Source organism: Lemur catta, chromosome 1 (assembly GCF_020740605.2).
Source record: "Lemur catta isolate mLemCat1 chromosome 1, mLemCat1.pri, whole genome shotgun sequence".
NCBI classification, from domain to species: domain Eukaryota; kingdom Metazoa; phylum Chordata; class Mammalia; order Primates; family Lemuridae; genus Lemur; species Lemur catta.
Window position 1 is genome coordinate 83,943,848 of NC_059128.1, and position 27,714 is coordinate 83,971,561.

Genomic DNA, 27,714 nt, shown 5'->3' on the forward strand with positions numbered 1-27,714 from the left:
GAGCAACAGCGAGACTCTGTCTCTACTAAAAATAGAAAGAAATTATATGGCCAACTAAAAATCTATATGGAAAAAATTAACTGGGCATGGTGGCGCATGCCTGTAGTCCCAGCTACTCGGGAGGCTGAGGCAGTAGGATCGCTTAAGCTGAGGAGTCTGAGGTTGCTGTGAGCTAGGCTGACGCCATGGCACTCATTCTAGCCTGGGCAACAAAGTGAGACTCTGTCTAAAAAAAAAAAAAAAAAAAATCTCTGTGGTAATAAGAAATATGCAAATAAAAAATAACTAGATATCAGTTCAAAATAGTGAAGATTTTGATAGAAGAAAGAAAAAGAGAACGGGGAAAACCCATACTCTTATATTCTGCTGATGAAGTACAAATTGGTAGAATAGCTTCTCATTGCCTTCAATAGGTAATAAAACTCTTTTGCATGATATTCAATAATTTATTCATTTAGTCAACAAACATTTATTGAGTGTTTATCAGGTATCAGGCACTGGGGATACAGCACTACCCTTATCTTACATCAAATGAAGAAAGACAAAGCACACAAATAAGTGAAAATAACTACGTCAAATGGTGCTAACGAAATAAAGTGGGAAAGTGGACAGGAAGTGTTGGGTTGGGGTGGTCAGGGAAGGCCTCATTTGACTAAAGACCCAAAGGAGGTGGGAACATAAGCCATGTGGATATCTGAGGGAAGAACATTAAGAGAACAGTAAGTACAAAGATCCTAAGATGGCAAAGTGTTTGGCATATTCCAGGACCAGCAAGGAAGTTAGTGTGGCTGGAGCCAAAATGAGCAAGGGGAAAAGCAGTAAAAATAACACTATCAAGAGGTAAAGGGAGGGAATATGGGGGTTAGGAGGTAGGTCTTATAGGTCACTGTACAGACTTTGGCTTAGAAGAACAACATGATCTGAATTACATTTTAAAAGCATCATTCTGACTCCTATGTTGAAAATAGACTATAAGAAAGCAGAGCAGAATCATAAAGAAAACAATAGAAATTTTTTCACAATCTAGCCTCCACCTTCCTATCCAGTCTTAGCTATTTCCCACAGCTTCTTACATTCTATGCTATGGCTGCAATAAACTACTTACAGTTTACTGTGTACATTCCTACACCTCTGTGTATTTTTAGTTGCTATTATCTCTACCTGAAATATTCTTTTCCTCCTTCACTTTTAATTCATACCTATTAGTCTCATCTATCATCTCCACCAAAAAGTCTTTGCTAACCACCATTATCTGGATTAAATATTCTTTCTATTAATATGTACAGGAAAAACCATCTTATCTGACACAGTTGGTACAGGGAAGAGATAAATTACTCAACGAGGTCACTTAACCCAAGAGAATCATTTTTTAAATAATATATATACACACACTAAACATTTGGTTTTATTTAAACCATAAATATACATTAAATAATTGGTATTTTGGTACAGAGTAAGGCCTTTAAGTATGGGTCTGCTAACAGGAATTATAGGTCTTTCTTGCTTATGCCACCCCTTTAAGGCCTTGGATGTATTTTTCAGTTCTTCAAAGTGGACTAAAAACTTAAAGACACCTACAAAGCAATCTGAGTGCAGTGTTTTTTAAAACAATTTCCCCCTGAATCTTTTACAGTTGTCTCACCAAGACTTAATTTAAAAACTATTTTTAGCAAAATTCCTTCTGAAACATTTATTTTTATAAAAATACTCATATTTTCTATACTCACATTTCATCAGTTGATATATTTAATTAAATTATAAAATTATAATAATGTGTACAACTTGACAAATGCAAGTTTGGAAACAAAGGCAACTGGCTCTTGAGAGGTGGTCAACATAGTGTAAAGAGCTTGGTCTCTAGAGCTAGGCTGCCTGAGTTCAAATCCTGGCCCTACCATTACTATCTGACTTGGTACATTACTTGGTACAAGTAATTAAGCTTCTCTGTACTTCGTTGTCCTCATCTCTGAAGTACAGATGATAATATTACATTCTTCTTATGGTTATTGGGAAGGTTAAATGAATTAATATATGTAAAGCATTTAGAAGAGAATCTGGCACATAATAATAACTACATAAGAGTTTACTATTATTATTAAGGTTACAACTCAAATTGTGGAATCAACAAAGCCTAGAATACTATTCCCTAAGACATGCATCTTCTTAACATCAATGAATTCAGTGACCTGGAGCTGGTTAAGCAGTGGTCAATTAAATATTAATAAGTTCCAAATCCTGTGGTTGCCTTTTCTTCCAATTTACCATTTATTACATATTATATGTACATATTTATGTAACCCTATAGATATAAGGTCCTTGAGGGTAGCATCTATTTCTATTCATTTTAACACTCTTTAGCACCTGGTATAATAGGCACATTTATTCTTTCATGTACCATAGCTTATGCACAGTAAATCCTCAATAAAAATTAAAGATTGAATAAATTAATGAGTGAAAACAAATTACATGTTAGATTATTCCCACTTTAAAAGCTTTTTTTTAGTGATAGCAGCACATACTACACGACCCTATCTTTCAACACCAGACTTCTCCCTTATTTAATTGTAGAATACCTCAATAAGTATTTACTAAAAACTTGTTGAATCAATGGATCTCACTGATCTAGTATCACTACGCAAAGCATTCAAAAGTTTATATTTTTGGACAACAAAACAACTGCATCTTCAATATTTTGGATAGAAATTTTTTTTAATATCTTAATCCTTGTCTTTATAAACAGTTTGCTAAACATAAATCTCTTCTTGATGATTGGGCATTTATGAACATAAATTATCACTAATGCCTTTAGAGATCTAATGACTTCAAATTCTGTCTTTGTAATAATAAATCTCAAATGTATACTGGTACCTTATGTGAAACATTAGGAATTTATTTCCAATTGCCTATAACACATTTATCTAAAACCATTCTTAGGAATCTAAAACCACAGTCACTTCACACTCAATATGACCCAAATTTAAGTCATCCTAAATACTTCATAAATATCTTACCACAGCTAGTGGAACCACTATCACAAAGTAGAAGCCTCAGAATAATCTCTTTTTTTTCTGAGAGGGAAATCTATAGCATTAAATATATACATTGGAAAATTTTTAAAAGTTTCAAATCAATAATCTAAGCTCCTACCTCATGAACCTAAAAAAAGAATAAAAAAGAAAAAGAAAGAAAAGCCCAAAGCAAGCAGAAGGAAGGAAATAATAAATATAAAGGCAGAAATCAATGAAAATAAAAATAAGAAAATAAAAAGGAAACAAAGAGGTCAATGAAACAAAGAGCTGGTTCTTTGAACATACCAAGAAAAATAAAAAAACCTAGAAGAAAACTTCCTCAACTTGCTAAAGAGCATCTACACAAAACCTGCAACTAACATTATGCTTAATGGTAAAAGACTGAATGCTTTCCCTCTAAAAATGGAAATAAGGTAAGAACATCCAATCTCATAACTCTCATTCAACACAGTGCTGGAAGGGCTAGTCAGTGCAATAAAATAAGAAAAATAAATAAAAGCCATACAAATTAGAAAGGAAGAGATAAAATTGTTCCCATTTACAATGAGATGGTTATCTACATGGAAAATCCCCAAAAATCTACCAAAAATACTTCTACAACTAATATATGAGTTCAGTGAGGTTGGAGGATACAAGATAAACATACAAAAATCAACTGTAGGCCAGGCGCAATGGCTCACGCCTGTAATCCTAGCACTCTGGGAGGCTGAGGTGGGAGGATTGCTTAGGCTCAGGAGTTCGAGACCAGCCTGAGCAAGAGTGAGACCTCATCTCTACTTAAAAAAAAAAAAAATAGAAAAAATTAGCCCAGCCACTAAAAATAGAAACAAAAAATTAGCCAGGCATGGTGGCTCACGACTGAAGTTCCAGGTACTTAGGAGGCTGAGGCAGGAGCATCCCTAGAGCCCAGCAGTTTGAGGTTGCTGTGAGCTAGGCTGACGCCACAGCACTCTAGCCTGGGCAACAGAACAAGACTCTGTCTCAAAAAAAAAAAAAAAAAAATCAATCGTATTTCTATATTCTGACAATGACTACATGGACATCAAAATTAAAAATATAATACCGTTATAATCACTAGAATAAATGAAATACTTATTTAAGTGTAAACCTAACAAAACATGTATAGGATTCATATGCTGAAAACTAGAATGAAAGGAAAGAGAAGAGAATGGTTAGTGGAAGGATAATGTTGTAAGTTGTTTACATTTACTTGAAGTGGCATATTATTATTTGAAGATAGACTGTGAAAGGTTAAAGATGCATATTCATATTGCAAATCTTAGAGGAATCACCAAAACAAAAATAGAAAGTGTAGCTAATAAACTGACAATGGAGATGAAATGGAACCATAATACTGAGTCCCCCAAATCATGAGGAATGCTATAAATTGCAAAAAACTAAAAACAAGCAAATGTTCCAATTTTCAAAAAGGAAAACAACATACTTCTGTAAGCCAGATCAAGGAAGCTGATGTCTATTTAGTGCAATGTTTTAGTTATCAAGAGATGTCAAGGTATATACATTAAATATATATTATATATTAAACCAAATCATCTCATGTAAATTTGACTTCCTTCTTTGACTGCAGAAGATTTGGTAGATCAAGTGTATTTTATTTTATCAAAGTACATGACAAGGTACCTCATGGAAATCCCTGGGACAAGTTGGGAAATATTCCAGATAATAAAAATGGAGAAAGATTTCAAATGTATACTGCTAGGCTCTTTGTTCAGAACTGTCCTGTTTATATAACATCTTAATAACTGACTTAGATAACTGACTTAGAGATAACTTTCATCCAATAGGCTGGTGATATAAGGCATAAAGCAATAATAAATAAATATATTCAATAACAGAATCCAGATTCAAAAAGATCCTGAGAAATTAGACTGTTAAGTTGAGCTTAGCAAGATAAACTATAATAGGGAAAATAGGCTTACATTTGGGCCCCAAACTCAAATGCACAAAATATAGAATGGAGAACACATGGCTTACCAGCTCAAAAAAAGGACTTTGGGATATTTAATTGAGAGTCAGCTCAACATGAATTAATTACATACAAAGAATATGGAGTGACTGCCAAAACACAATAGCATCTAATGAGAGACGCCATAATACTGCTATATTCTAGTCATCCTACAATGCCTAGAGTAGAGACAAACTGAAACCTGCTCAGAATAGTAACCAGGTTCAAATGTAAAACAATTAAAGAAACTTGATGGGCAGAGAAGGACAGGTCTGGCCTGAGGAAAAAATGTTCAGGGGTTACAAGACAGCTGTCTTCAAATTAGTGAGGTGCTCACATATACAAGGAAAATTAGACTTATTCTAAGTGAAACTAGGACTAACAAGTAGAATTTAGAGAAAACAAATACAATTTCAATATAATAGTGGGAGTAATTCAAAGACAGAATGAGCTGCATTTAGAGTTGAGTTTCCCTCACTGGTGGCCAGATGACAAATTGGCAGGAATATAGTAGAGGAGAATAAAGCATCAAGATGGCTTGTTAGACTAGATGCCCTTTAAAAGTGCCTTCCAACTCCAATTCTATGATTTTACTTTTTTAGACTTTCTCTACCAAACCGTTGGCTCTAGTACAAATGGTTTTCTCACTGTGTCTGGCACAAACTGCATACATGTACTTTCCTGTATCCACACTTACTTTCAGGCCATTCTCTAAGTCAGGCAAAGATGAAGGATATATCTTTCTAAATCTTATCCATCCATCAAGAACGAACCCCAAATACTGTCCTTAATAAAGACTTCTGTGTCTGCCTTAATCTATCTGATCTCTTTCTCCTCTGAATTATGCAACACTTCTCTGACCATCATTTTGACAAATAATTAAATGCGATCCTTAGACACCTCTTCTTGTCTTAAATTGTTATTTAAATTTCCATTAATAATTTCTCTCCTCAATCAAAGTAAAAGCTCCTTAAAGGCAGACATTGAAACTTATACTCTGTATCCCCTACACATCTAGGGGCACATAGTAGATGCTCAAAAACGGTCTTTGGTTTTCAATAATAAAAACATTTTTATTAGAACAGTTGTTTTATAAAGAGATAAGCTTTTACAAGTAAATGGAAAATTCACTGTTCAAATCTAGATACTAACTAATTTATAAGACTTCCTGTTCAGGTACAGAACTACAAGAATAAGATACTCCTACCCACTGATAAAATATTCTAACCAGAGGACTTTTTTAAATGGTGAAACAAGCTTATAAAAGTTCAAATTTTCCAGCCTAAACATACAGCTTGGTAAATATGCTTTAAAATCTTTTTTTGGCCGGGCGCGGTGGCTCACGCCTGTAATCCTAGCTCTGGGAGGCCGAGGCGGGTGGATCGCTCGAGGTCAGGAGTTCGAGACCAGCCTGAGCAAGAGTGAGACCCCGTCTCTACTAAAAATAGAAAGAAATTATCTGGCCAACTAAAAATATATATACAAAAAAATTAGCCGGGCATGGTGGCTCATGCCTGTAGTCCCAGCTACTCGGGAGGCTGAGGCAGTAGGATCGCTTAAGCCCAGGAGTCTGAGGTTGCTGTGAGCTAGGCTGATGCCACGGCACTCACTCTAGCCCGGGCAACAAAGTGAGACTCTGTCTCAAAAAAAAAAAAAAAAAAAAAAAAAAAAAAAATCTTTTTTTGAGCAAAGTAAGATTAATCGAAACAAAGACTGAAAAATGTTAGGAATAAATAACATTTTAGAAAAAAACATCATTTTTATTTCTTTATATGTAAAATATATTGATATGTGATATGTAGACTAAAATTTTGATTCATATACTTAGAAACAAATAAGAAAAAGTAAATTGTCATATGTATGTCATACAGATTCCAGAACACATGCTTACTCCCTAAATAGCAACCAACAAATAAAGGTCCTATACAAAGTAAAAACAGAATTCCTTATCAGTTTAGATATATTAATAAAGATTATTATAATGCTTACTGAAGATTCCGGATCTGACAATTCATCTAGTAATTTCCTTGCATCTACCACAGCTTGATAGAGTCTCAGATTTTTGCCATCAGAAGCAACAAAGCAAGCACTTGCAGAATTGCAGTATGTTCCTGAGAAAGGAAAATAATAGCTTTAGGTTATAATGTGTAGTTTATTTTTATTATTGGCTGAAGTACGAGAAACAAATATTCATGCTTTTCTTTTTAGGCATAACCATGGTCTAGAATCAGAATTAAACAGACACATGAATGGACAGAAAATTATGAACAAAAAATTCAATGAAAAATAGATTATGAGGGAAAAGATTAAAAACTTCTAAAAATTCTAAGAATAAGTCCCATGCCTATATTCTGAATACTCATTAAAAATCATCTTAATAATGACAAATATAAACCATTTGTGTATAACAAACAGTAGTTTAAAGGCTTTTGTTAATTTTACAATAAAATGAACACTTACCAAGACAATAACTGGGAATAAGAGTTGGAAGCCAAGCCACATTAGAGAAGGCTGAGGTATGTAAAGAGTTAATCCGAGCCAATTCTGATACTCCTCCAGTGTATGACAAAGGTCCTATTGGGTCTACACGCCACAGAATAAGTTCACTGTAGATTGCATTTGGGTCATGAAATGTACGGGTTGCTGCATTTCTAAGAGGTTGTTTCGAGGAACCTTTCAAATGTTTTACAGGATCCATTAATCTACTTAACTTATTGTCTGAGTCCCACTGACAATCTGATTCAGGAGTCAACAAAGCATTATGATGAGATGATGTCAATAACAGTGGTAAAACTGAATGACATGCCAAGTCATTGAGGTGAAATCGATGACCACAATATCTAAATTTGTGAGATACGGTCAGAACAGTGGTAAAGGCAGATTTATCAGCAAAAGTGACTGCCCACTGATTTAAAGAACCATCTATGTGTTTAGAGACCATCATTACTGTGGGAGCTAAAATGTTCATATTTGTACTGTGTGATCTACAGTGTGGCTGTGATCCGTGAGGACTGTCTATAGACATCATCTCTTGGTGTAAGAGAGTGTGGTGAGAATCTTTTGTAGCATTTATACAGGCATACATCATGATATTTTTACTGAGAGAGCTTGCATCACCAGAGGGAAATGCAACAGGAATCCGAGAAGAAAAAGAAACCTGAAAAACACAATTATATGATTCAGTGTAAATAATTTGCCTCCTCTCAAAAATAGTCTTCCAAAAACACTTCTATTTTCAAAATACCAAGTCTCAGCTTCCTAGCAAAAAATATCATTTTCAACCTCTTTATGGTCTAATCTCTTTCTTCTATTTATGTAATATCATATCTCTATTCATGGCCTAAGAGAAGACTAAAGAAAAAGTAAGTTCCAAGTGCCTAGCTTGTACATCAAAATGACCACAGCCATGAACCTTTTAGCAATAAAGTTGAGAAAAATAACAGATAAAGGTAGCTTGATTTAGCTAATAAAACTGACGGTGAGGGAAGACTCATCCTGAGTCATATTTTCAGGGTAATTTCTTATATTCAAAATGTTATGAATTCCCAGAAAAATCAATTCATATATATTCAAATAGTCAGTATTACATTTCAAAGCCAAATTCATTTTCTTCGAACTAACCAATTTTGCAAAATTTATGGTCACTGATCCACTTTGGAAGCAAGAACAAGTATTCTTTTCTCAGTTGCTTATCAAAACAAAATTTTTTAGTAATTCTAAAAACCTACTAAATCTACATAGCATGTATTTCTTTTTACTATTTCAAAAAATGTAATAATTCCTTCATCAATAAAATATACCTGGACTTGTCTAAATATTCCAGTATTATATTCATCCAAATACTTTACATGCCACACTAGAAAGGTACCATCTACAGGGTGTATTGTAAAAAGCATGTCGGGATTCTTATTCCATTCAGTTAGCAGCATTTCAATCTTCCGATCAAGCAGAATTGTAGGCAGTGGCATTGGTACACTAGGTCGTGAATAGGTTCTAGGACTTCCTTCTCTTTCTCCATCTTCATGTTCTGATGATCCTGTACCTGCCTCAGATTCTCTATCCAAGGATAAATCTGAACCAGAAAATATATTTATCAGTATACACATTAAATAATACTATAAAAATTCATTTACATACTATCAATAAATGGTATACTATCTTTAGAAACTATAAAACCCTTTTCCAACATATGGTCAGGGAAAAAAACAAAGAAGAAAACTATTTTGTCTGAATTGAAAATTATTATATTTCTTACTTGTGGATAACTCAAAACTTCATTCAAACTATCATTATTATCATAAGCAAAATCTACTCCCCATAAAAGCATATGGCTTCCAAAGTAATATGTTACTCAAAGTATTAATAATATGTTATGACAAAACATATAGAGTAAGATGATGTTTGCAGAAGCTGGCACAGTACCTGGTCCATGGTAGGTAGTCACTAAATACTTGTGGAATGAACAGAAATGTAAAAAGGAGGAAGAGCTGGAAGGAAGAATTCCAAACTAAAAGTGGTACCACAGAAAGTTGTTAGTTTTAGAGAAAGAAAAATCTGAACACAAGATACAAACCATGGTCTAATTTCATGTGTAAACCCCTCTCTTTTTCCTCCTGTGAATGTTCCTCATCTTCTCTGTCCGCATCATCGCTTTCATGATCTACCTCTTTTTCAGAAAGTTTTCGTAATTGATGCATAAATATTTCAGTAGATGATGTAAAATGAAATTCCTTGTTGTTTAACCAATGAACTACAAAACCGCCATTTCCATCATCAACATTAAATGCAGTGCCAACCAAGACATTTGGAATATCTATGGAAATAAAAAGATAAAATTTCAATATAAATTTTTAATTTCTTTAAAAATATGACATATGTTTATGATGACTAATCTATATTTACACAGAAAAGGTGCAATAAGTCAATGTAATTTTAGCAGGATTTATAAAAACTTTAATTGAATTTAATGGTAAATGTAAGTAACTAATGGCATAGACTTATCTAAAATTAAATTAATAATTTAAAAACCAAATATGCCAATGTATGAACCTTTACTGAATCCTAGTTTCAGGGCAGGGAATGGAGAGATAAAGCAGAAAAGTAGCTATAAAAGAGATAACTAGACAAGTTTAAATATGACCTAGATAATGGATATTATGAAATTACTTATTTTCTTGGGTTTGATAACAATATCAATATTATGCGAACGAATTTCCTTATTCTTAGGAAATACTTGCTAAAGTATGTAAGGGTAATATGCCATGATATGTGTAACTTACTTTGGGAAGATTAAGAAAAAATTTCACTCACACACACATATACACACCACAGACACACACACGAGGGGGAAGGAGGGAGAGAGAGAGAGAGAGACAGAGAATAAAGCAATAGTGGCAAAATGTTCACAATTATCAGATCTAAGTAGAGGATATAAAAGTGTTCACTGTACTATTCTTCTAAATTTTCTGAATGTTTGAAACTTTCCTAAAAAGTTGAGGGGAAATAATGTCAAGAAAGAATACAGGAAGGCAGGCAAACTTCTACATACAGCAGAATTTCTGCATTTAGGGTAACTGAAATTCATGTTACAGATTAGTTCACATACAATAGTATAAATCAAAAAATTAATCTCAATTTCAATCCATATTATAAATAATTCATTAACAGAAAGAAAAAAATTGTCCTTTGCAAAAAGTCTAAAGATAAAATGCACAGAATATTCTAGTAGTATCCTATTATAATAAATATCAATGTTAAATAATGCTCTAAATTATTCTTTCATTCCAATTCCTGGATGATAGTTCTGGTTTTGAGATAAAAATGAAATAAATCATATAAAATAGGATTTGAAAATTAAGAATCCTATAAAACATTATATCACCTATATAGTATTCTTGCTAAAAATGTTGAACCTAAATCTTATGAAAAAATATTCAGACTGTAAGACATTCTAAAAGACAACTGAGAGACAATTTTTCGAGACTGAGCAGCTTTTTTTGACAACTTAGAGACTGTTCTAGATAAGAGGAGTTTAAAGAAAAATGACAATCAGATGCATTTAAAAAAGAATCGATATTTGCATATGAACAATATATTACATGACATTATTTTATCCATGCTCCTTGTATGTGATAACAGTATTATTGTTATGGAGGCAAATCCCCTTTTCAGTAAAAGATACATTCTGAAATATTTAGATAATATAAAATATTTAGGAGCTGAAGGGTAATGTCATCAACAACTTTACCTCCAAATGGCTCAGCCAAAAAATAAGGGAGGAGGGAGCAAAGACATATATATAAACAGACAGTGGGGGGGAACAAAAGCATATATAAGACATTAACGTGGTGAATCTGGGTTAAGTGGTATATGAATATTCATTGTACTATTCTTTCAGTTTTACTGAAGGTTCAAAAATTTTCCCAAAGAAAGGTGAAGAGGAATAAACTTAACAATATAAAATTATTTGCATTTGGCAATCAACTTGGTAAACCAAAATGTTATATTTATATGCAGTGCCAATAAATGCATGTTAAACATTTTTAACAAAATGATTTTTAAAATAGTATGTAGGTAAATTAGGATAAGTATTAATAAAACTGGTTAAAAGGTGAAGGTTAGTCTTCTGGGGAAGACAAGGCCCAACGGCCTAGGCTCAAATGACATGACAGAACGCTTATCCACAGGAAACAATCCTGTGATCCTATTCCACCTGATTAGGACAGTGCATATAGTTAAAAGGCCAAGCTTCCTTATACGTATTTAATTTACTGCAAACTATCACTAATTACATTTTGTTTTGAAGTTAGATCTTCATCTCAATCAGAAATTCAAGAAAAGTTTAAGAACATGAAAAATTTATAAAACTCTAAAACCACACACACATTGAAAACAAGTTAATATTATAAAGAAATTCTTAGAATACAATTAAGATGTTAGATCAGAAAGGATAATACAAGCAAAACAACATGTAATCAGCCAGCACGGCACTGTCCAGGAAAAATATAATGCCAGCCACAAATGCAAGGCACATAGGTAATTTTAAATATTTTAGTAGCCACATTATAAAATGCAAAAAGAAACAGGTAAAATTAATTATTTTATTTGACTCAACATATGTAAAATATTATCATTTCAGCAAGAAATCAATATGAAATAAAATTATTAATGAAATATTTCACATTATTTTTTATACTGTCTTGAGAAATCCAGTGTGTATTTTACAGCAAATTTCTATTCAGACTAGCCACATTTCAAGTGCTCAAATAGCTACATGGGGCTAATGGCTACTGTATAGGACAGCATATATCTAGAGTCACTGTTGAAGATCATCCTTTTGGAATTCTACTTACTGAATACCATCTTTACACCAACAAACATTTAAAAATAAGACCCTCTTCCCTCTGAAGCAACAGATTTCCATTACAATAACATACAACTATAACTTTATATGAATACATTTTTTTACGAGCAATGTAATATGAAATTTATAGTCTTTCTCATATGTTTTCACACTGAAAGAAAACATAATGCCCTTAAATAGAAACTCTCAAATATGCTTTTGCCAGCATAGAAACTGCCTCAAAATACTTCTCAGCCACATGGGGGAAAAGGGCAAAAGAAAATATCATGGTTAGAAAAAATATCTTTCCCTTGCATAAGACAAGAAAGTCTACAGGGGTAGAAAACAAGATGCTGAGTGGCTCACTCCTATAAGCCTAGCTCTCTGAGAGGCCGAAGAGGGTGGATCGTTTGAGCTCAGGAGTTAGAGACCAGCCTGAGCAAGAGTGAGACCCTGTCTCTACTAAAAAAATAGAAAGAAATTAGCTGGACAACTAAAAAATATATATATATATATAAAAAATTAGGCAGGCATGGTGGCACATGCTTGTAGTCCCAGCTACTTGGGAGACTGAAGCAGTAGGATTGCTTGAGCCCAGGAGTTTGAGGTTGCTGTGAGCTAGGCTGACACCATGGCACTGTAGCCCGGGCAACAGAGTGAGACTCTGTCTCAAAAAAAAAAAACAAAACAGACATGGAAAACAAGATGCTGAAATATAAAGAAAAATTTGTAAAAATATATTTAGATAAATTTATAAAGAAGAGTTGAGGAGAAAGAATAAGAGTTAAAATATTAAGGGAGGGAAATTAATGCTAATTAACCAGGCTGCCACCATTTGTGATACCAAGTTCAACTAAAACTCTAATTTACTGGGACTCTTGTTATATTCTAGACAAACAAAGATGCTCAATAATACTTACTGAAGTTATCCTCTGACAATCCCATAGTCCCAATTTAAGAAATGGTACCTTATATTCCTATTCCAATTCAGATGTATTTTAAAAGGCAACATGGAATAATAACATAAGCAGTTTATAAAGTGGCCCCACTTTTCTATTTACTTACCTGATTTCAACATATTTATAAGAAATAAAACTTTACTATACTTTACCTGTGGCAGGGTTGATGCTTGCTGCAATGTGAAAATGACACAGTGCATTTGCATGGTGGGAAATGTGTCTTTGAACTTCATGTGTTGCCATCTGGTCAGGCGTTAATTCAGGGTGAGTTACAAGAACAGAAGACCTCCTTTGTCCTTTCCTTAAATTTTTCAAATGGTGTATTGTCTAAAATAGAATAATAATTGCTGAATCAACTCTGGAAGGTCTAATAAACACCAACCAAAATACTCTTGATTATTAAGGATTTTAATATTTTTCTCTCTGTAAAACTGATCACTTTAGAAAAAGCTTTCTTTATTACAGTAGAATAATTCTGGATATATTCTCTACAGTTCTTGTAAATTTTATAGTTCAAGGCAAAAAGTAGTTGCTCAAAAATACTTATCCATAGTATCTTCAAAACATGAATAAAAACCCTATTAATATTAGGAGGTCCAAAGATATTTTTTCAGGATATCCCAGTAATGAAATAGGATTTACTAGTTCCAACAGTAAAAAAATAATAATAAAAATAAAAAATAAAAAAAATTCCTGAATCTTTCTACCAGGAAGAATATTGTCTCCCAAAATTCTCACTTCGAACTAAACAGCTAGCTAAACAATTAAATATATGATCTCTATTATAAAGAAGAAAACAGGGTATAAAAATAAAGAATAACAAAACAAAACAAAAATACAGATAAGAGTAAACAGGAAAAGTCTCATCAAAGTGTTGACCTATGAGATTTCTTTAAATTGAGATATAGGAGGGCTGTCCGGAAAGTATCAAGCCATGTAATATGAAAAATAGAGACATTTATTGAAGAAGATACAACATAAAAGAAACATTATACACAGGACAATGACATCCCATTCCCCTTCAAAGGAGGCACTTTGAGACCTCCCACAGTTCTCCTAGTGTTTCTTAGCCTTACCCGTACACGTTCAGCATTCTCAAGTGTTCTGCTTATTGCAGGTCTTCCAGAACACGGATCAGTTTCAACAGATTTTCAACCATCTTTGAAGCATTTTTGCCACATTTTTATTTGCGCAGCACTCATTTGTAACATCCCTGAACCCTTCTGAATCATCCCAATGGGTTCCGCAGAGGAATGTTCAAGCTTAACAAAAAATTTGGTGCAGGTTTGTTGCTCTACTGGCTCAGTTATTTCGTATGTGACGGCCACACAGTACACATGCTCACTCAACTGTGTCTAGCGCCCCACTGTCTAGTCCAGTGAAGTCATCGTTGTTCACGCATGCATATTACAGTCCACTCTCCTTGGCTGCCAGGTTACAGCAATGTCACGTAAACCATTTTTACTAAGAATGGCTGGACACTTTCTGGACAGCCTTCATATCTATGTAGTAAAAATTCTTCTTTAGCACAACTGAGCATGTGGACTATTCTGGACATGGGGCATGTCACTCTTAACATGATCTTTTCTCCACATCATAACTCCACCTCACAGGAATTCCTTATATTGTAACTTAACCCACCCCCAATACCACACTTCATAATAATTATTCTCCTTTGCTCCCCACATTCAATTGAATAAAGTGCAACATGTCATCAATTCTTTCTCCATTAAAGTTTTTCTCCACATATCTGGTCCTTCCTTTCAATTTCTACAGCCCTTATCCTTTTGCGTGTAGAAAACAGTGTTAGTTCAATGGTGTGTTCCTTGCCTCTGATTTCCCTGCCATGGAGTTGCTTATTTCTTTGATAATAGGGTTAAGATGGGCATTAGAGACCTGCTTGTCCAAACTGTCTATCAAATTATTTTCACTAGATCTTTGACCTTTACCATTATTTTAAATTAGATTGGCAAGACTGATCTAATACTGGCTGGTTATTTTCTCCTATGAACAAAAAGGTATAATTTAAGAATGCATACAATTATATAGACCAAGCTTTTTAGAGTTTTATAGAAAAGGATGTCAGAAATCAAAGCAGCTCATAAGTCATGCCTTTTCTTTTAGAAACTATTTTAACATTATTAATTAACAACATTATTAAAAGATAGTAGAAATATGTCAAATCACTGATTACATGTTTACTTATAGTTTTGTTTTATTTTATATATCAGTAATTTAATTTAACAAATACTTAAAAAGCAATACAATGGAGAATGCAAAGATGTCTAAAAGCACTTAGCCTCCAAAGGCTCCTATGTAATTTGAAGATAAAATATGTTCCATAAATAAACATAATGATTATAAACATCTAGTTAAAAATTAAGCACTTTGTCCCACTAAATTTCAGCATCAAAATAAAAGATAACTGTTTAGGTTACATATATCTTCCCTTGTGAGTCAGAGCTTCAAGCGTGTCCATCCCCTAGACGGTGAGCACCACACCCATTAGGTGTGTATGTACCCATCCCCTCCTTCCCCCTCCCATCTGCCTGACACCTGATGAATGTTATTACTGTATGTGCACCTAAGTGTTGATCAGTTAGTACCAATTTGATGGTGAGTACATGTGGTGCTTGTTTTTCCATTCTTGGAATACTTCACTTAGTAGAATGGGTTCCAGCTCTATCAAGGATAATACAAGATGTGCTAGATCACCACTGCTTTTTGTGGCTGAGTAGAACTCCATGGTATACATATACCACATACTATTAGTCCACTCATGTATTGATGGGCACTTGGGTTGTTTCCACATCTTTGCAATTGTGAATTGTGCTGCTATAAACATTCGAGTGCAGAAGTCTTTTTTATAGAATGTCTTTTGTTCTTTTGGGTAGATACCCAGTAATGGGATTGCTGGATCAAATGGTAGTTCTATTTGTATCTCTTTGTGGCATCTCCATATTGCTTTCCACAGAGGTTGTACTAGGTTGCAGTCCCACCAGCAGTGCATGAGTGTTCCTATCTCTCCACATCCATGCCAACATTTATTGTTTTGGGACTTTTTGACAAAGGCCATTCTCACTGAAGATAAGTGATATCTCATTGTGGTTTTGATTGAACATTGAAAAATACATATAAATAGTGCCCAATCACAGACAGTATCAGAGCAGCCTACTTTAAATAAAACTTTTAAGGACCACCTCCTTAACCTATCAAATTCATATAACATTTCCGGCAAAGCCACTTTAGCTATGCAACCATTAAAATGTTAATGTAAATACATAATGTAAAAGTATAACCAGTAATATATATTGCTGATTATAACATATTAAGTATAAAAAACAAGTTATAAAGCATTGTTGTATAATATGATCTCAATTCTGTAAATAAATAAAAATATATATACACACATAACTGGAATAGCTAGATTATAAATTCTGTATTTTTTCTCCTTTTCTTAATCTAACTTTAGAATAAGCATATATTTCTTATATAATAAAAACAGTCATAAGAATATAGTAATCTATGTTTACTATAAATCATTCCTGGTAATTCTGAATAATGTGTCTATCTCATTTTATTTCCTAATCATATTGGACATAATAGTTTATACTACATGTTATAAATAATGTAATTTCTTATAAACTACTTTTATCTCATATTGTATTTAAAAATTAGAAAAATTATTTCACTTTCAAAATATTCAACCATGCAAAACAAGTACATGAGTTCATTTGTGTCTAATATCCTAAAAAATATTATCTTAATTTTAAGGAACAAAATAGTCATTTTTAATTAGAACAATAAAAATAAAATTTAATCCTCATGAAACAAAAGCAAAATATTTTTAATTACAACTAATTTCAAGGACCTTTACATGCTTTAATCAAAGCTACTTACTCCTACAGATTTTCACATTTGACATGCAAAACAAAGGAATTAAAATTATATTGTTTACCTACAATATATGTCTGAGAGCATTACTATCTGTATTTGGCTTCTTAGTGGTAAAAAATGAGTAGTCGTACAAGCATAAATGAGAATTTATTCCTACTAATTTCATCATTACATATACCATGTGTACCATCTGTATGTTAGCTTATGAATTTCCACCAGACTCACATATCTTCAAAATTCATTTCAAAGATAAAACTTAAACAATATAATACCTCAAGAGCGTGTTGTATTCTGTCTTTATGTCTTCCAGCATGAGGAAGATTACTGGCAATGCTGGAAGTGGTAGTCTCACAAATCTGTTCACCCAAAAGACAGTCTTCTGGTAACAAGGTTTCTGCCCAGAGCCGGCACACACCATCATGGCATGAAGTTAATAACACATTACAGACAGAACCCCTAACAATGAAGAGAAATAAATAGAGATTACTATGAATATCAATGCCATCAATTAATTAAAGGCTATTAATATTTGGTTATTCATGTATAAAGATGACATTAGTACAAAACACTGTATGGGACAAAGTAATCAATCAAAGAGCTTGAAATCAGACACAGTATCACTGTGACCATCATAAAACCAGGAAACAGCCTTGAAAAAGGAAATAGAAATTAATGCCAGATTATACATGTGCTGCTTGAAAATGAGGCGCTGGAAGAATATTAGTTTCTTCTAAACAAAACAAACAACAAAAGAAAACTTAATAATTCCAACTTACATAATGATCATAATAAAGACCATTAAATGTAATTAAACTATCTGGTTGATGGCAGTAGTGCCATCATTTTATATTATCTTTCCTATAATCCAAACAGTTATGATATGTAAACAAATGAGCATCTTCACAATAAAACTAAGGAGAATATCATTTCAAACTATAAATCAATTTCTATTAAGTAAAAATGGCATTACATCAAGCAGCTATAGTGACTTAACTGTTATAAAAGAAAAAAAATCATTCTCCCTTAAAAAATGCTTACACAGAATCTGAGTCAAAAGTAAAGTATTTTACAAATGTTATCAATAGATGCAAATAACTTAAGCAGAATAAACCTTTTATTTGGATTCTGAAAATATATAAATTTTCCTTTTACTTTACTAAGTCATCATTCACTGAGCAGCTCTATAATGTGTGCTGTATTTCATATCAGGTGTAAACAGTTCTCAGATATATTTAGTAGTTGAAATAACCTCCCTCAAGAATGAATAGATTTCTAAGCAAGCCTCCTGAGTGCCCAACAGCTTTTTTTAGACCTGTTTATAATACAGGAATCATTTGTATGAGCTGTTTTGCAGTTTATTTAATCTTCCAAATATCTTTAAGAGATGCCATAACAATGAGGAAAAACTTATAATAAAAAATCTTTTGAGAAAGTTCTGTTGGCAGCCCTAATAGTTAAAAAAAGAAAAAAACACAACCTAGCTACTTTATTCACTGTATATTATATGCTTTAACACCATGCATATTATTGTCAGTTTATTACTGTGCTTTAATAACCCTCAATGTGTGGTTTCCTGTAACTTGTAAACATTTTCTTGCTAGAATCTTCTAGTACTGCAGTTACTACTAACAATTCCATTGCCCGCCTGGCACATAGTATGTGCAAAGGCCTGTACTAAGCACTTCACACACACAAACACATTTCAGTCTCACAACAATTCTCTGAGGTAGACACTATTACTGTCCTCATTCTACAATGAGAAAAACTGAGGCATAGAGAGCCTAAGAAATTTAGTCAAAAGTTCACGAACTTAACTACAACAGTAGGATTTGAATTCAGGCAGCCTGACTCCAGAACCTATACTATTAATCATGACCATGTCAATAAGAAAAGGACTTTATTTTCATTATTTTATAAACATATAAGCATACAAACTAACGTTATGTGATACATTTATCTTACCTGGGCATATACTTGCTAGTTTTACGCCATGAAAAACCTGTCACGGCTCGGGGATGTGCCAAGTAAACAAAGGAAAACTGAGTAGAAGCCTGTCTCCTTTTCACTTCATGATGATCCTGAGGTATAATTGAAGACTTCCAACCAGTCATAGGATACCATACTTTCAAAAGACAATCATCCTGCAAAATACAGAGGTCAATATAAAATTAATTTGTATATATATAATTCAAAATTGAAGTGATGTGAAAAAGTTTTAAAAATTAAGTTGTATCTACAAACTAATGTGAGACCTATACATAGTATAATACCAAACCTAACGTGAAATTTATTACTCTAAAGAATACTATTCTTGAAAAATAAATGGACAGTTTATTCACTATAAGTCTTCTCTGTGTAATGGTATTTTTCAAATGTAGACTAATGCCAAATTCCCCCATTTAGATATACATAGGTCACTGTAGAGAAAAGATTCTGAGGATAGCCCCTTGGGTAAGTTAATTAAGAAACGATAAGAAAGGTCCATGTTACTCTAACAGTAATTGTTACTGTCCTTTCCTTTCTGAAGTGGTCTATAATGGTGAAATCCCTCTTAAATTTGAATTGTTTCTTGCTCGACATAAACAATCAGCAAACTCTTTCTGTAAAGGGCCAGATAATAAATAAGTTAAACTTCATGGGCCACACTCATCTGTGACACAGATTCTTCCTCACTTTGTTCTTACAGCCCTTTAGAAAGGTAAAAACCATTCTTAGTTCATGGGACATGGTTCTGTGATCCCTACTCTGAATGAAGAGAAATCACTTAGGTAGCTGTCAGGAACCACCTCTATGCCCACTTAAAATATTACAGGTATAACAATCGGCACTGACTCTATCATTCTACTTAGTTCTGACAATTTTGTTAAAGGCCTACTAATTGTATTTTCTTTAATAGAAACTATCTGCATTATAGAGCTTTATAACCAATAATGAAGAGTGTGTTAAGGGAAACAATAAATGTCACCATGTGTGCAAAAATATAATCTCTAAGAAACACTGAAATTATATATTCTGAAAAGTGTGTATAGGACCAAATATTTTCATCTGGACTAGACAAAAACTTCTGTTCTTTCTATCTTGGTACTCATTCTCAATTTATACTGCATAATAAAATGTATGTTTCCATTAATGCTTCATTTGTTTGGATATTTTAATTATACAGCAAATCTTTTAAAGTGCTTAATCTAAAACAACCACTTAATGATGTACTAGCTGCTTTCCTCCAAGTACCTTCTTCATCTTTGCATCATTTTCATGTAAACACATTTACAGCACATTCTATGGCAGTGGTTTCAGACTGTATACCACAAAAACCCAAGCAGTACCTCAGAGCCCCTCAGAAGTCAGAAAAGAAATGCAAAGAGCCCGACAAGCAGATGGTATCCAACCCCTTTTCCCATTCCCACCAGTCTCCCTCTCAAATGAAGCAGTCCCACATTCATCTCTTACTGCCTGAAACTCTAAAGCCACAACAGAATTAAATTAGTAATCAATAACATAAAGATAGCTTAAAATTCCCAAATATTTGAAAGCTAAACAAAATTTCTAAATTACAAGTGAAATTTTTAAATATGTTGAAAATATGAATTAAAATGAAAGCACAACATATCAAAATCGGAGGCTGCAGGTACATCAGTGCATAGGAAATTTATAGCTTTAAATGCTTATATTAGAGAAGAAAAAAGGTCTCAAATCAATGGTCTAAGCTTCCACCTTAAGCATTTAGTAATAGAAGTGAGCTTTTACTAGAACCTACTATAAATAGATAGAAGGAACCCACTATAAATGAACTCACTGTAAATAAATGTAAGGAAGAATTGAAATCAATTAAATAAAATACAAAAAGTAAAGAGAAATCAGTAAATCTAAAAGCTATTTTTGCACAAGATCAATAAAATTTATAATCCTCCAGCAGAGTGATTAAAAAATATTTACAGAGAAACACAAATTACCCATATCAAGAATGAAAGAGATCCCACAAACATTAAAAGAAAATAAGAGGCCGGGCGCGGTGGCTCACGCCTGTAATCCTAGCACTCTGGGAGGCTGAGGCGGGTGGATCACTCGAGGTCAGGAGTTCGAGACCAGCCTGAGCGAGACCCCATCTCTACTAAAAAATAGAAATAAATTATCTGTACAACTAAAAATATATATAGAAAAAATTAGCTGGGCATGGTGGCACATGCCTGTAGTCCCAGCTACTCGGGAGGCTGAGGCAGTAGGATCGCTTAAGCCCAGGAGTTTGAGGTTGCTGTGAGCGAGGCTGACGCCACGGCACTCACTCTAGCCTGGGCAACAAAGTGAGACTCTGTCTCAAAAAAAAAAAAAAAAAGAAAAGAAGAGAATATTATGAATAATTCATACCACTAAATTCCACAATTTAGGTAAAATGAACCAATTTCTTGAAAGATACAATTTCCAAAATTGACAAAACAAACAGAAAACCTGAATAGTCTTACATCTATTAAAGATGTTCAATTCAAAATTTGAAATCTCAAAAAAAAAAAATCAAACCTAAAACTGCAACTAAAACTTGGATCCAGAGGCTTCACTGATTAATTTTACTAAACAAAGAAGAAATAGCACACATCCTTCACAAATTGTTTCAGAAAATTGAGGAAAAGGACTCATTGCATAAGACCAGCATTATTACCCAGATACCAAAACCAAAACAAGGACATAAGAAAACTACAAATTAATGATGAACACAGATTCAAAACTCTGTAATAAATTATTAGCAAACCTAATCCAGCAGTAAATTAAAACAAATCACGACCAAGTGGAGTTTACTCAGCAAAGCAAGGTGAGTTTAACAGTTGAAAACTCAATCATTGTAATTCATCATATTAACAGAACAAAAAAAGAAAACTCATACGATCACCTCAATATATGCAGAAAAAGCAGTAACCGACAGAATTAAAAATTCACTCATGGGAAAAACAAAAAAGCTCTCAGCAAACTAGGAATAAAAGGAATAGAAGGGAATATCCTCAACCTGATCAAGGGCATCCACGGTAAACCTACAGCTACATATAATGGTGAAAAACTGAATGCTTTTCCATAAAATTGGGAGCAATATAAGGATATCTACTCTCACCAATTCTATTCAACATTATACTACAGGTCCTAGTACTTGCAATAAAATGGGTAAGGGAAAAAAAATAAAAGACAAAGATTAGAAAGGAAGAAGTAGTCTTTATTCACATTATTATATACATAAAAAATTCTGAGGAATCTACTCAAAAAAGTTGCTAGAACTAATAAGATCATAAGACTAAAGATCAAAATTTTTAAATCAATTGTATTTTTATATGTTAACAATTGGAAATGGAATATTTTAAAAAATACCTTTTACATTAGGAAGATAAATTATGCACAAGATATGTACACTGAAAACTACTTAACATTGTTAAGTGAAATTAAAGAAGAACAAAATAGAGAAATATACCATACCATGTTCATAGACCTGAACACCAAATACCGACTGTCTCTAACTTACAATGGTTCAACTTACCAAATTTGTTAATTTGTGATGGTGCTAAAGCGATACACATTAAGTATGCTCCTCGAAAACTGACTTGTGATATTTTCAACTTAGGATGGGTTTACCAAGATGTATCCCCATAATATTAATAAGACTAAGAGCATCAGTATTACTAAGATGTCAATTCTTCCCAAACTGATATATAGAGATTCAGTGTAAACACACTCAAAATCTCAGCAAGCTTTTCTGTAGAAACAGATTAATAATACCAAAGGTTGACAGTTAATATTAACAAGGCAAATAATACCAAATGTTGGCAAGAAAGTGAAGCAACTGAAATTATTCCATTGCTGGTGGGCATGCAAAACAGTACAATTTTGGAAAGAGTTTGGCACTTTTTTGTAAAGTACCATATGACCCACTAATTCTACTCGTAGGTGTTTTTCACCCATGAGAATTTTTCTTAAATGTCTACACAAAGAATTGCAGATGCATGGTCACAGTGGCTTTGCTCATTTTAGTCTAAAACTCCAAACAACCCAAAAGTCCATCAACAGATGAAAGGATAAGTAAGTTGTGGTATACCCATAAAATGGAATACAACTCAAGAACAAACTATTGATACAGACAACAAAGTGGATGAATCTCAAAAACATTACTGTAAGTGCAAGAAGCCAGACACAAAAGAATACATACTACACAGTTTCATTAGTGTGAAACTCTAGGAAAGACAAATCTAATAAACAGTGATAGAAAGCAGAGGAGCTACCGCCTGGAACCAGGGATGGCAGTGAGGGAAGAAGTAAAAGGGATACCTTCTGAGATGATGAAAATGTCCTATACCTTAGTGGTGGTTATGATTACGTGGGTCTTTAAATTCATCAAAACTCATTGAACCTTACACTTAAAATACATATTTTATTTTATGTAAATTATGCCTCAATAAAGTTAATTTTAAAAGAAAAAAATAAGATTTATGTATAAGAATGCTCATTTTTAATAACAATAGAAAAAATCAGAACCACTTAATGTTCATCAATAGTTGTCTAGTTATGTCAAATTATAGTACATTTATTCATATAATTGAAAACTGTGTTACTTTTAAAAATACACATATACGTGTATTGACATGACAATCTATCTATAATATATTAAGTCATCAGGTTAAGAACCTGATCTCATTTGAGCATATGTAAAACTTACACACACATTTCTGTGTGGTTTACAAAAGCATCAAAAATTCTGAAAGGATATATATTTAATAGAAAACAATGACCTTTTTATTGGGGCACTGAGCTATTTGGCAGGGGAATTTCATTTTCTATGCATGTTTTTTATATTAAATTCATATTATGTTAAAAACGGTAAAGATATTTCCATTTTTCAAGGGAAAAAAGGTGGTTAAGTCAATCCTTAAATAACCAAAGCACTTTCAAGAGGAGGAAAAGCTGCCGGGAACACTCTGCAGCCCTCTCCTTTCTTTCCTGCCAAAATCACCCTCCTTAAGAAATCATCTCATCCCAGCCCTTGGAAAGCCCAGCCCTTGGAAAGCTTTTTCACTCAAAGGCATAATCCTCCCTTAGAGAAAATGTTGTGTGTTTTCTTAATTGTAAATTGACAATTTATAATTGTATAAATCTATGAGGTACAAAGTGATGTTATAATTTCTGAATACAATATGGACTAAATAAATCAAGCCAGTTAACATATCCATCACCTCAAACACTGAACATTTTTTGCAGTGGGAACACTTGAAATTTACTCTTTTAGCAATTTTGAAATGTACAATATTCTTAACTATATTCACCACACTGTGTAATAGAACTCAAAACAATATTCTTGTTTTCTCAAGAAAACAGTGTATTTTAAATCATTTGCCAATTTTACAAAATAGCCAATTGTTATAAAACAAGTGTTCTGATATAAATTTTATGAACATAAACAAATAGAATTCCAATAAACACCTCCCAGCAAGCAAACCCAAGAAAAGCAATTCTTGAGCTGAAGATTTAATTAGGTATGTCTTGTGGGAAGAAAAGGCTCTATAATAAGTAAGACTTGACTTTAAGCTGAGATAAAAATTTAAAATATTCTTAAGCCTAAGAAAAATTTAATTTACCACATTTATAAAGTAAATAGATTTTACCAGCAAAAAGTGCTCAATGAACTATAATATTAAAAATCCTGGAAGTAATTGGATTTGAGTCCCACAAAACCTGAACAGAAATCCTGCCATGTTTAGCAGAGGCGGTGGAAAATGCCTTCTAGTGGGAGATCCACACAGTGACCATCTGTTTTTATCAAGTCAGACAAACTTGGCTTTATTAACAGAAGCAGAACAGATTGTGCAAAAAATAAAATAAAAACAAAAAAACTGCCCCAACATCCCAAAGTTAGTTTCTATTCTTTTTATCAAGAAAAATCTTGATTATGTGTGGTCTCTTCTCAAAAACATGAAGAAATAAGCTTTTTAAATACAAGACACGTTTGCTTAACCTCCATAGGATCCTTACCAGTAAAGCATTCTTTCCATAAGGAATTATGAAACACTTAGCTCCTAGGAGAATTGTATATAAGAAGCTTAGGGGGACATGACTAATACTGTGAAAAAAAATACTCAATAATCAATTGCTAAAGCTATGTGTAACAAAAATTCAAAGAAAAAAGACATTAGGCACTTTGGAGTACATAAACAGAGGGGAACCACCTTTGAGGAGCTCAAAATCTAGCTGCCCCATTTAAAGGGAAGGGCTTTTAGTCTTATTGCTTTTATTTGAAGCACAAAGGCATCTTTCAAATTCACTAGGGATGAGAGTTTAAGTATTCAGAAGATGTTCAGACAATGAATACTCACTCATTATTTTACATGGGTCATTAATAGTTTTTAAAGTACCAAGTGACTCTGTCAAAAGACCATACATCCTAAAATAGTCCCAAAGTTTAGGCAGCTCTAACACACAACTGACACAAACAGAAAGTCAGAAACACAATGAATGTATGAGGAAAATCCTCTACAAAAAGGAAAGAATATGGAAAAGAAATTACATTTTTTGTGGGTACTGTAACAGTTCATTTGTCTCTTTTAGGGAGGGGTAAGCATCCTGTAGTTTGTATCAATACTATTCTTTTTTTTTTTTTTTTTTTTTGAGACAGAGTCTTGCTCTGTTGCCCAGGCTAGAGTGAGTGCCGTGGCATCAGCCTAGCTCACAGCAACCTCAGACTCCTCGGCTTAAGCGATCCTACTGCCTCAGCCTCCCGAGTAGCTGGGACTACAGGCATGCACCACTATGCCCGGCTAATTTTTTCTATATAGATTTTTAGTTGGCCATATAATTTCTTTCTATTTTTAGTAGAGACAGGGTCTCGCTCTTGCTCAAGCTGGTCTCAAACTCCTGACCTCGAGGGATCCACCCGCCTCCGCCTCTCAGAGTGCTAGGATTACAGGTGTGAGCCACCACGCCCGGCCTTTTTTTTTTTTTTTTTTTTGAGACAGAGACAGAGTCTCACTCCATTGCCCCGGGTAGAGCGCAGTGGCTCCATCTTAGCTCACTGCAACCTCACACTCTTGGGTTCAAATGATCCTCTTGCCTCAGTCTACCGAGTAGCTGGGACTATAGGCGCGTACCACCATGCCCAGCTAATTTTTCTATTTTTAGTAGAGACAGGGGTCTCACTCTTGCTCAGGCTGGTCTCGAACTCCTGAGCTCAAGCAATCCTCCCATCTCAGCCTCCCAGAGTGCTAGGATTACAGGCATGAACCACCATGCCTGGCTGATACTATTCTTAATTCAATCTAATTACATCTTTTAGTATATCTCATAAGAACCAGTTATTATACTACATTTGATCATGTCCAGATACAGATTTATTAAAGAACCTAATTTCACTCTGAGCAAATTCAATGGCTTTGAGACCATTTTCAGACTTAAAAACGACTTAAAAACAAAATCAGTCTGCAACATACAAATGGATTATGATGATGTGCTATTATCTGGTTGTACAACTATGAAATCATTACAAGATTCATTCAAATAACAACTATTTATTGAATGCAGCCACTGTGTGAACTTCTAGGAATCTAGTTGGGGCACAGGAGGAGACAGAAATAATAAAATATACTTGCTAATTCCATAGAGCTTATTCTCTACAAGGGAAAACAACATTAAATAAGAATACAAATTATTGTTTTAATTGTAGTTGTGATAAACACTACAAATAAGAAGCAGAGGGTACTAGGAAAGTATTTAATTAGGAGATTTGATCTTGCCTGGGACATCAGATGTTTTCTTAAGGAAGTGATATTTAGAGTTAAAGGATAAAAGATATAAAAGATAGCCAGACAAAGAAAAGGAAAGAATGAGCACAGAGAATGGCACATAAAAAGACTGGACAGCAATAAAGAGCTTGGCATACTCAAGGCCCTGAAAGGCCATCAGTGTGGGGGGCGTTAAGGTGGGAATGAAGCTGGAGAGGCACAGCATACAGCAGAGCCTCACAGACCATGGTGAGGTCTATGATCTTCAACTATGAGCAACAGAAGTCATCAGAGAAGGATTATGAACAGGAGTGGTATGTTCAGGTGCCTGGCTGCTATGAGACGACTGATTAGAGGATAGCTGCTGGGCATCCACTTAAGAGACTACTGTAAAGGCCCACAGCCAAGAAGATGCTAACAAGAGTAATGGCAGTGGGGGAGCAGAGAGAGAAGTAGACTTTATCCCTAAAAACCTCAGCTTCCTCTATGATTGCTAAGATCACTAAAATCCTATGATTGCACAACAGTTTAAGTTTATATTTTAATTTATGCATAGTTAGGCCTGTACTATCTATACATGTTCAAACTTTTCTCCCATGTGTTCTAGGTCATTTGACAGAATTAATTGGCTATTCCCTCATTGAATCTTTTTCTTAATTTCTCTGTCACATTCTCCTGGTTTTCCTCTACCTTAGTGGCCACTCCTCAGCATCCTTCACAGGCTTCTCTTCCTTTCCCACCCCCACTTCTTAAGGTTCAAGGACCCTGGGATTTGATCCTG

At 33.7% G+C, this 27,714-nt stretch overlaps 1 protein-coding gene across 4 annotated transcripts in view; it reads right to left on the minus strand.

The window, feature by feature from the left end:
• DMXL2 (Dmx like 2) overlaps positions 1-27,714 on the minus strand; it is a 145,399-nt gene that overhangs the window by 68,802 nt on the left and 48,883 nt on the right. For all 4 annotated transcript variants that reach the window (XM_045529243.1, XM_045529227.1, XM_045529233.1 and 1 more), the window contains exons 7-13: positions 19,156-19,334; positions 17,466-17,649; positions 13,449-13,623; positions 9,569-9,808; positions 8,796-9,067; positions 7,456-8,152; positions 6,985-7,106 (exon numbers count right to left, since the gene is read on the minus strand). In XM_045529243.1, coding sequence (XP_045385199.1) covers positions 6,985-7,106; positions 7,456-8,152; positions 8,796-9,067; positions 9,569-9,808; positions 13,449-13,623; positions 17,466-17,649; positions 19,156-19,334 — 1,869 coding nt within the window. The remainder of the gene's footprint in view (positions 1-6,984; positions 7,107-7,455; positions 8,153-8,795; positions 9,068-9,568; positions 9,809-13,448; positions 13,624-17,465; positions 17,650-19,155; positions 19,335-27,714) is intronic.